The sequence below is a fragment of the Salmo salar genome, chromosome ssa13 (genome assembly GCF_905237065.1).
Source record: "Salmo salar chromosome ssa13, Ssal_v3.1, whole genome shotgun sequence".
NCBI lineage: Eukaryota > Metazoa > Chordata > Actinopteri > Salmoniformes > Salmonidae > Salmo > Salmo salar.
Window position 1 is genome coordinate 22462455 of NC_059454.1, and position 10571 is coordinate 22473025.

The following is a 10571-nucleotide window of genomic DNA, read 5'->3' on the forward strand; positions in this document are numbered from 1 at the left end:
TTGTGGAGTGGTTGAATAACAAGTATTAATGACTCCAACCTAAGTGTATGCAAACTTCCGAGTTCAACTGTATATCCCTGGATTGATATGGTAGCTAGAAGATTCCTGAGGTCCGGATTGGATGCATGTAAAAACTGTCCCATTACGGAGAATATCCTAGCTCCATATGAAATTAGGAACATGCGTATCTGGAGCATGTCTACTCCTTATATCTGATAAAATGTCAGATATACGGGAAATATATAGATAAGGTTATACTGATATTGAGCCTTTTCTCCCAGTTACGGTGGTAACAAAATACAGTTACTCATGATTCATCCTGGTTGAAAGGCAGAACAGGGCTTCCTTAGAACATACAGGGGTATTACACATAACTTCCTTCTTACAACTGGGTAATGAAGGTTGCGCAAAAGTCGCTCTGGATTAAGAGCGTCTGCTAAATGTCTTAAATGTAAATGTAAAAAAGTCCAGGCCCTGCTGTATGTACTCATGTAATTCAGTGTGATTAGATATCATATCTGCAAAAATATTTTGAACGAGAGAACCTTTGAATTTAACAGGGAAAGGCAGCAATGTTGTACACACACATACACAGAAAAACACAGATGCACAAACACAGGCAAAAGAGAGCTGATCAGGACCAAGGTGTACAAAACTCAATTATTTTATTAAACTTCTATTTTATGTAATCTGTATATATAAAAAGTTCTAAAGCCATTGGCCCGAGACTAGAAGAGACAGTGAGGCTGGCGTGTGTTTCTCATCACATTTACATGAGTCTTCATTATTCGCCAGCGGCCAGAATAGTACAAACAGACAAGAACAAAAAGAGACGTAACTAAAGAAACAAAATAAACACATACGGAAGAGTAGAGGAAACGACTGCACAATGCAATGTTGTGGAGACAGTCCGTCAGACTAGTAGAGAGAAGAAGACTGGAGGTCCTTGAGAGACGGAAAATGTAAATGTACGGAATAAATAACAGAGGAAGTTGCTTTGCTTACAGTCGATTGGCCATGCCAGCTGACCCCGTGCTCCACTAAGCCGTGATTGAACACGGGGATCCGAGGGGGCGGGCAGAGGGAGTTGTGTAGAGAGGGTGTTGGACCAGTGATACTATGGAACCTTAAGTGCACACCATAGGGTGTGTGGATGTGTGTGTGTGCATATGCATTGCCCTGTTTGAATGTACAGTTGAAGTCGGAAGTTTACATACACCTTTGCCAAATACATTTAAACTCAGTTTTTCACAATTCCTGACATTTAATCCTAGTAAAAATTCCCTTTCTTAGGTCAGTTAGGATCACCACTTTATTTTAAGAATGTGAAATGTCAGAATAATAGTAGAGAGAATGATTTATTTCAGCTTTTATTTATTTCATCACATTCTCAGTGGGTAAGAAGTTCACATACACTCAGTATTTGGTAGCATTGCCTTTAAAATTGCTTAACTTGGGTCAAACATTTAAGGTAGCCTTCCACAAGCTTGCCACAATAAGTTGGGTGAATTTTGGCCCATTCCTCCTGAAAGAGCTGGGGTAACTGAGACAAGTTTGTAAGCCTCCTTGCTCAGAACACACGCTTTTTCAGTTCTGCCCACAAATGTTCTATAGGATTGAGGTCAGGGTTTGTGATGGCCGCTCCAATACCTTGACTTTGTTGTCCTTAAGCCATTTTGCCACAACTTTGGAAGTATGCTTGGGGTCATTGTCCATTTGGAAGACCCATTTGCAACCAAGCTGTAACTTCCTGACTGATGTCTTGAGATGTTGCCTAAATATTTCCACATGATTTTCCCACCTCACGATGCCATCTATTTTGTGAAGTGCACCATTCCCTCCTGCACCAAAGCACCCCCACAACAGGATGCTGCCACCCCCCGTGCTTCACGGTTGGGATGGTGTTCTTCGGCTTGCAAGCCTCCCCCTTTTTCCTCCAAACATATTGATGGTCATTATGTTAGTTCTATTTTTGTTTCATCAGACCAGAGGACATTTCTCCAAAAAGTACGATCTTTGTCCCCATGTGCAGTTGCAAACCGTAGTCTGGCTTTTTTATGGCGGTTTTGGAGCAGTGGCTTCTTCCTTGCTGAGCGGCCTTTCAGGTTATGTCGATATAGGAATCGTTTTACTGTGGATATAGATACTTTTGTACCAGTTTACTCCAGCATCTTCACAAGGTCCTTTGCTGTTGTTCTGGGATTGATTTGCACTTTTAGCACCAAAGTACGTTCATCTCTAGGAGACAGAATGCGTCTCCTTCCTGAGCGGTATGACAGCTGCGGGGTCCCATGGTGTTTATACTTGCGTACTATTGTTTGTACAGATGAACGTGGTACCTTCAGGCGTTTGGAAATTGCTCCCAAGGACGAACCAGACTTGTGGAGGTCTACAATTCTTTTGAGGTCTTGGCTGATTTCTTTTGATTTTCCCATGATATCAAGCAAAGAGGTGCTGAGTTTGAAGGTAGGCCTTGGAATACATCCACAGGTACACCTCCAATTGACTCAAATGATGTCAATTAGCCTATCAGAAGCTTCTAAAGCCATGACATCATTTTCTGGTATTTTCCAAGCTGTTTAAAAGGCCCAGTCAACTTAGTGTATGTAAACTTCTGACCCACTGGAATTGTGATACAGTGAATTATAAGTGAAATAATCTGTCTGTAAACAATTGTTGGAAAAATTACTTGTGTCATGCACAAAGTAGATGTCCTAACTGACTTGCCAAAACTACAGTTTGTTAATTAACAAGAAATGTGTGTAGTGGTTGAATAACAAGTTTTAATGACTCCAACCTAAGTGTATGTAAACTTCCGACTTCAACTGTGTGTGTGTGTATGTATACATATATATGTATGTGTGTGTGTGTGTGCATATCTGTGTGATGCGACCTTCTGCAGCCCATGTTCTTCAGTCGCTGGTAAACACTCATATCAACCATATACAAGGACAATTCCCAATCATGATTCTGGGAATATTTTTTTTTCTTAATACCCTTTTTGTTTCAATTCTCTTAAATACATATTTTACATCTCAGATTAAATACCACTGTGTGTGCCAAAAACGTGTGTGTGTGTGTGTGTGTGTGTGTGTGTGTGTGTGTGTGTGTGTGTGTGTGTGTGTGTGTGTGTGTGTGTGTGTGTTGGAAAGAGAGTGTTGCATGTGCTTTCCAATAGGTATTACTGGCATATTGTGCTGAGTGCTAGGCTCTCCAAGGCCACAGGGTAGATCAAAACCCACAGATCTGAAACCAATACCCTATCAATACCTGGGGAGGCCAGCAAAGACGTGTGCGTGTGTGTCTGTGTGTTGGGCATATCTGTGTGAGTGTGCAGCCCGTGCATATGTGTGCGAGTGCTCAGTCGCTGTCGCTGGTGTCGCTGCTGGGGTCTCCCTGGACCTTGTTACGATGCTGCATGGCGCGGTGGTAGGCCACCTGCACTGACTTGCGGATGTTGGACTTCCTTCCCTCCAGCATCTTCTCCTTGTCCAGCTCCCGGTCCACCCCCAGAGGAACCAGCTTAGAACGCGGCAGCCACTGCCTTCAGACACACACACACACACACAGGGTTAGAAACACTGTCTCACAGGTAGATAATTATCCACCCACACCGCAGCACTAACTGCTGTGTGTTGTGTCGTGTGTTGTGACCTAAAACAAAGTGTATTTTCTCTCTTTGTTCTCTCTCAAAGCGACATCTTCAATCACTCCTGACCCACTTCTGCTAGCGAGAGATGGATATTTTTTTTTGCTTTCTTGCATTTCTATGTAAAAAAAAACATCCTTTGCTCTTGTACTACGTGCAGACAGCCTTTTGAAATGATTTAATGCTGCTGAGCTGCACATTGTTGACTACAGAATGAGGTTTGCTGCTACAGAGAGGGACAGAGGTTCACATGGGAGAGAGAAGGGGGAAAATGAGTGAGAACAAAGACAGAGAGAAGAGAGAGAGAGGGAGGAAAGAAAGAAGAGAGCGGGGGAAGAGAGAGCGAGGGGCAGAGAAAGACAAACACAGAGGACTGAGAGAGAGACAGACAGTGTACTGACCAGGTTCTCTTGTTGTCGAAAAAGAGTACCAGGAAGAGGTGTTCCCGGGCCTCTTGGGTCATCTGCTCCCCCAGCTTCAGGACCTCCAGAGGGGGCACGGGGATAGGAACCCCTCTGTGGAATACCCCCTCACTGGGCATTTTAGGATCTATGATCTACAGGGGGAGGGGAAGGGTTAGAGGGAGGGTACAGGACAAGTAAATACAATAGTTTTAAGTTTCATGGTATTGGTTGGTATGAGATACTAGCAACTTGTAGCCGAATGGAAATTTCAACCATAGTTTATCCTAATATGTGTGTTTGTGTGTGTACATCCATGGCTGGATTACCAAAGCAGGGTATGAAGGATAGCCTCTACACTTGGCCCACACAAGGTCCAGAGCATCAAGGGAAGAGTAGTCATCTGATGGCGTCCTACAACCTGATCGGCCCCGGCCCCACCCTACTGAGAGAAACACCCAATACATCAGAATCACGGAAACTATGCAGATCCCTTGACTTTTCCCACATTTTGTTACATTAGCCTTATTTGAAAATCTACACACAATAGCCCGTTATGACAAATCGAAAACATGTTTAGACATTTTTGCTAATTTAAAAAATAATAAACTGAAATACCTTATTTACAAAAGTATTCAGACCCTTTGCTATGAGACTCGAAATTGAGCTCAGGTGCATCCTGTTTCCATTGATCATTGTTGAGATTTCTACAACTTGATTGGAGTCCACCTGTGGTAAATTAAATTGATTTGACATGATTTGGAAAGGCACACACCTGTCTATATAAGGTCCCACAGTGCACGGCAGAGCAAAAACCAAGCCAAGAGGTTGAAGGAATTTTACGTAGAGCTCCGAGACAGGATTGTGTCGAAGGAACATATCTGGGGAAGGGTACCAAAACATTTCTGAAGCATTGAAGGTTCCCAAGAACACAGTGGCCTGCATCATTCTTAAATGGAAGAAGTTTGGAACCACCAAGACTCTTACTAGAGCTGGCCACCCGGCCAAACTGAGCAATCGGGAGAGAAGGGCCTTAGTCAGGGAGGTGACCAAGAACCCGATGGTCACTCTGACAGAGCTCAGTTCCTCTGAGGAAATGGAAGAAACTTCCAGAAGGACAACCATCTCTGCAGCACTCCACAAGTCCTCCCTTTATGGTAGTGTGGCCAGACGGTAGCCACTCCTCAGTAAAAGTCACATGACAGCCCGCTTGGAGTTTGCCAAAGGCACCTAAAGGACTCTCGGACCATGATAAAAAGATTCTCTAGTTTGATGAAACCAAGATTGAACTCTTTGGCCTGAATGCCAAGCGTCACGTCTGGAGGAAACCTGGCACCATCCCTATGGTGAAGCATGGTGGTGGCAGCATCATGCTGCCCCAAAGCGCTCAGGACCTCAGACTGGAGCGAAGGTTCACCTTCCAACAGGACAATGAACCTAAGCACACAGCCAAGACAACGCAGGAGTGGCTTCGGATCAAGTCTCTGAATGTCCGTGAGTGGGCCAGCCAGAGCCCGGACTTGAACCTGATCGAACATCTCTGGAGAGACCTGAAAATAGCTGTGCAGCGACACTCCACATCCAACCTGACAGAGTTTGAAAGGATCTGCAGAGAAGAGTGGGAGAAACTCCTCAAATACAGGTGTGTCAAGCTTGCAGAATCATACTCGAGGCTGTAATCGCTGCCAAAGGTGCTTCAATAAAGTACTGAGTAAAGGGTCTGAATACTTATGCAAATGTGATATTTCAATTCCTGTTTTTGCTTCGTCATTATGGGTTATTGTGTGTAAATTGATGAGGGAAAAAATTATTTACAATTTTAGAATAAGGCTGTAACCTAACAAAATGTGGAAAAAGTCAGGGGGTCTGAATTCTTTCCGAAGGCACTGTGTATACCTCCTAAACACACACACTTTGGGAAAATGAGAGGTAGAGGTGGCACGATAGATGAGATTGACGAAGACAGATAAGTGCATGCATGCCAATGCATGTATGTGTGTGTATGTGTGGTACACACAGTGTGAGACGCTGCGTGACCCTCCCACAGAGTAGGAGTCGTTCTCTGTCCCTGATGTCTCCTCACTGCTGTCCTCCTGGAAGGCTGAACGAGAGAACGACTGCTTCCCCCGGCCCTGCTTAGACGGAGTGGTACTGAGAGAGAGAAAGACAAAAAGAGAGTCATTCATTCATCCTAAACCAAATGTGTGCATCATAGACAGTGCAGTTGTGTTTGACTATGTGGCTGTGTATAAATACCACAGTGTGTGTCTATGATTACCTGGTTCTGTCAGAGGCAGCACTACTGCTGCTGCTGGTGGTGGATTCAGAGTCAGAGCTGGATCGAGGAAGGCTCCTCTCGTTCCTGTACACCCGAAAACTCTCCGTCACCGGCTGGTTGGCCCCGCCAAAACCGTTAGTGGGCAGGCCTAGCAGATAACGTCATAACCGTTACAGTTACTAGACTGACCTTAGAGAGTCGTTACAGTTACTAGACTGACCTTAGAGAGTCATAACCGTTAGTTACTAGACTGACCTTAGAGAGTCATAACCGTTACAGTTACTAGACTGACCTTAGAGAGTCATAACCGTTAGTTACTAGACTGACCTTAGAGAGTCATAACCGTTAGTTACTAGACTGACCTTAGAGAGTCATAACCGTTAGTTACTAGACTGACCTTAGAGAGTCATAACCGTTAGTTACTAGACTGACCTTAGAGAGTCATTACAGTTACTAGACTGACCTTAAAGAGTCGTAACCGTTAAAAGATAAGAGTAATGACAATGTAATAATGTTGTACAGGCCTAGTGTGATTGTGTATGTGATTGGTTTGATTGTGCGTGTGTGTGTCTTACTCGGGAGGAGGTTGTCGATATCACTGTCGCTCTCAGAGCTGGAGCTGCTGTGGGGTCGCTTCCTCTGCCGAGGGGGAGACAAGAGGGCCAGCTGAGGGGGACCTATTGGACTGGGGTTCACCCCTGCCCCTCCGTGTCCCGCATCCCTGTTCTTAGGGGGACGGCCCGGCCTCTTGGGGGGTCCGGCCATTTTGGGGTTCTTCTTGGAGAAGAGGACAGAGGTACGACGTCCCACCTCTGGAGCTAGAGCCGAGGACGATGCACTTAAATCTGCAGAGAGAGAGGAGGAGGGAGAAGCAGGGAGACAGAGACTGAAAATGTTATTTCATAAATCTAACATAATGAGAGTTAGACATGATAAGTATTGCTAAGCCTATGTGAGATCAATTTGTAAATAAATTCTGGAGCGTGTACACTGAGCTTAGTTTAGATATCCCCTCAGTCTCACCCTTGCCACTGATCTCCTGACTGCTGCTCTCTTCCCCCTCGTCGTGGCGTCCCGTGGATGAGGGGTGATGGGGGAGGGATGGTCCCCTGTCCCCCCCTGAGTCCCTGCCCCCCATGCCCGAGCCTCCCTCTCTCTGGTGGGCAAGTTTCCTCTTGATGACCGTCATTTCTTTCCTCAGGGCTTTGGCACGCCGCGACCGACCAATGCTGTGCTTCCCTGAGCTGACCTCATCAAAGCGCGCCTGAAGGAAACACAGCTGCTCCTCCAATGGCAGCCGCCGCCGGTTCTCTGGTAAGAGCAGGTCTAAGGGACAGAGAGAAATTTAACAACTACAGAATCCCACACGGCTATACAGCAACATAATAACTTATGTGGAAGAGTACAACTTTAAGAAAAGGAGAAGGCGGGAGTAGAACATCTGGTGATAATACAGGACTCTAAGCCACTCACCATCCTCATTGGAAGACAGCGGCCTATCTCCGTCTCCGTCCCTCTCTTGTTCCTGGTCCCTGTCCCTCTCTCGGTCTCTCTCTCTGTCACGTTGGCTGTCCGGGCTGGGCTCTCGAGGGAGGTGCATACCTGTGTCATAGTCCAAGCCGATTCGCTCTGCCTGTCTGCGGGCAGTCCTGATCACGGCCCCACCCATCTCCCGGAGGCGCAGAGCAGCGCGGTAGAACACTGTGTCCTTGGCGTTGTATTTGAGGCAATTGTTGACAATGAGGCCGAAGTCTGCCTCAAAGGCTTCGAAGCTGAGGTAGCGGTGAGCCTCTAGTAGGTTCCACATGGTCTGGAAGTCCATTGGCCTCTCGATGTGGTCCAGGTAGTCTGGCACCTGAGGAGAGAGAGGTTAGGGGTTAAACCCCACCGGCCACAGTATGTGTGAGGTAACACAAAGGGGTGTGAGAGTGTGTGTGTGTGTGAGTTACCTCGGCCAGGGGGACAGGCTCAGTGAAGAAGTTGCTGGTGTCTCTGTCCTGTAGCTGTTCCAGGGTGTTCCTCAGCAGGACCAGGAAGGGACTCAGCTGCATCTCTAGCGCCATCTGCTGCACCTTGATCTGAACACACAGACAGATCAACGTGTGTCCGCACACCTGCTCACTGTGCAAACGGACAGATGTCAAGTGTGTGTTCACGTGCCAATATACAAACGTGTGCATGAAGTAAGGATGTGAGGAGTGTGCACGTCTGTCTCACCGTCTCTCTCTTGAGTTTCTCTCTCTTACGAATGAGCTCCACCAGTAGTCTGGCTCTCTCCAGGTCATGTCTCAGTCTCTGCCATGCTTTCAGCTGCTCCTTCAGAGCCAAGTTATTTTCCTCACTGTCCCTCTGGGGCCCCAACACACACACACACACACACACACACACACACACACACACACACACACACACACACACACACACACACACAATAAACACACACAAACTGGTTAGTTTGGCAGTGTTACACACCAGTAAGCCTGCATACATAGTTAAATCAGGAAGCAGCACCACAGCCACTACATCACAGCAGAATCAAACAAGGCAATCGCCTGAGACAATGCAACCAGAGCACACTCTTTCCTTCTGTCTCTGAAAAGCCGGCACACTTCAGTCCAAACACATGCAGAGCTTCTAGTAGTATTCTCCCTACCGCTGTGATAACAACACCAGACAGAGACTGTGTGGTGGTTACCGTGGGAACCTGCGACTGTGGCGCCTGCGGCTGTGGCTGTAGCTGCTCCGTGTTGCGCTGTGACTGCAGGTGGGTCTGGAGCCGCCGCAGCAGAGGGACACCATTCCGGCTCTGCCTCTTCAGGGTCCAGTAACTGTGCAGTCGCTGCATGAACTGGCTCTTCCTGGGCACTGTCAGGTTACTGGTGATCTTACTGAGCCTGGGGAGGAACACACAGGGAGATGGTAGGACTGAAGAGACTGAATCGGTATGCCTTTGTGTCTGCAGTGAGTATGTGTGAGTAAGTGAGTACCTGTGTGGGGGTATACAGGGCACAGACACTACGGGCGCTGCATTCCTCTTCTCAGCCAGTATCTTCCTGGCTCTCTTCATCTTCAGTCTGGACTTGGCCTTGGCCCTCTTGGCCCGCTCTGAGCTCCAGCCCTTGGTGTCGTCATCGTGACCTATACTGGGTTCATCGTCCTCCTCCAGCTCGCCCTCACTGTGGGAGGAGCCCATGCTAGCCCCTCCCACCCCTCCTAGGGGGCGTGCTAAGCCGGGAGGGGTGTGGATGTCGCAGTAGGCGGTCTTGCGGACGCTGAAGGAGGTGCCGTTGGCGCTGGTCTCCCTGACGGGCTCCATCTTCATGTAGAGGCCGGCCTGCTGGGCACAGGTCACGTGGAAGGCTGTGTAGCAGTTGGCCTTGTGGCACTGAATGCAGGCCCCTGAGCCGCGCTGCTTGCAGATGTAGCAGGTGAGCTTCCAGCGCGCCGGGGGGATGTGCTCGATGCTGTCGATGGGCTCCAGGAAGACTGTGTTGGCAAAACACACCTGGGGAGAGAGAAGGAGAGGGAGAAAGGGGTGAGGAGATCAGCCACATTCATTGCAACAGGACTGACAACAGGACAGACTAGAGACATGCACAGCATCAAAACTATGTCAATACATTCAAGCACAGCATGCACACACACACCCCTACCCTCACACACACACACACACCTACCCTCACACACACACACACCCCTACCCTCACACACACACACACCCCTACCCTCACACACACACCCTACCCTCACACACACACACACCCTACCCTCACACACACACACCCCTACCCTCACACACACACCCCTACCCTCACACACACACCCTACCCTCACACACACACACCCCTACCCTCACACACACACACCCCTACCCTCACACACCCCCTACCCTCACACACACACACCCCCTACCCTCACACACACACCCCTACCCTCACACACACACACCCTACCCTCACACACACACACCCTACCCTCACACACACACCCCTACCCTCACACACACACACACCCCTACCCACACACACACAACCCTACCCTCACACACCCCACCTCACACACACACCCCTACCCTCACACACACACCTCACACACACACCCTACACACACACACCCCTACCCTCACACACCCCGTACCCTCACACACACACCCCCTCACACACACCCCTACCCTCACACACACACCCCTACCCCACACACACACCCCTACCCTCCCACACCCCTACCCTCACACACACACCCC

The 10571-nt window shown here is 48.1% G+C and overlaps 1 protein-coding gene across 4 annotated transcripts in view; it reads right to left on the minus strand.

The window, feature by feature from the left end:
• Positions 1-3013: 3013 nt before the first annotated feature.
• Positions 3014-10571, minus strand: part of LOC106566618 (bromodomain and PHD finger containing, 1) — a 13632-nt gene continuing 6074 nt past the window's right edge. For 2 of the 4 annotated variants that reach the window (XM_014134808.2, XM_045693057.1), the window contains 12 exons: positions 9316-9833; positions 8982-9222; positions 8546-8677; positions 8278-8406; positions 7802-8183; positions 7352-7654; positions 6904-7173; positions 6329-6476; positions 6068-6201; positions 4380-4495; positions 4051-4205; positions 3014-3544 (listed from right to left, as the gene is read on the minus strand). In XM_014134808.2, coding sequence (XP_013990283.1) covers positions 3361-3544; positions 4051-4205; positions 4380-4495; positions 6068-6201; positions 6329-6476; positions 6904-7173; positions 7352-7654; positions 7802-8183; positions 8278-8406; positions 8546-8677; positions 8982-9222; positions 9316-9833 — 2712 coding nt within the window. In that variant the 3' untranslated portion in view covers positions 3014-3360. The remainder of the gene's footprint in view (positions 3545-4050; positions 4206-4379; positions 4496-6067; positions 6202-6328; positions 6477-6903; positions 7174-7351; positions 7655-7801; positions 8184-8277; positions 8407-8545; positions 8678-8981; positions 9223-9315; positions 9834-10571) is intronic. The other 2 variants (XM_014134811.2, XM_014134810.2) reach the window with 2 other exon arrangements.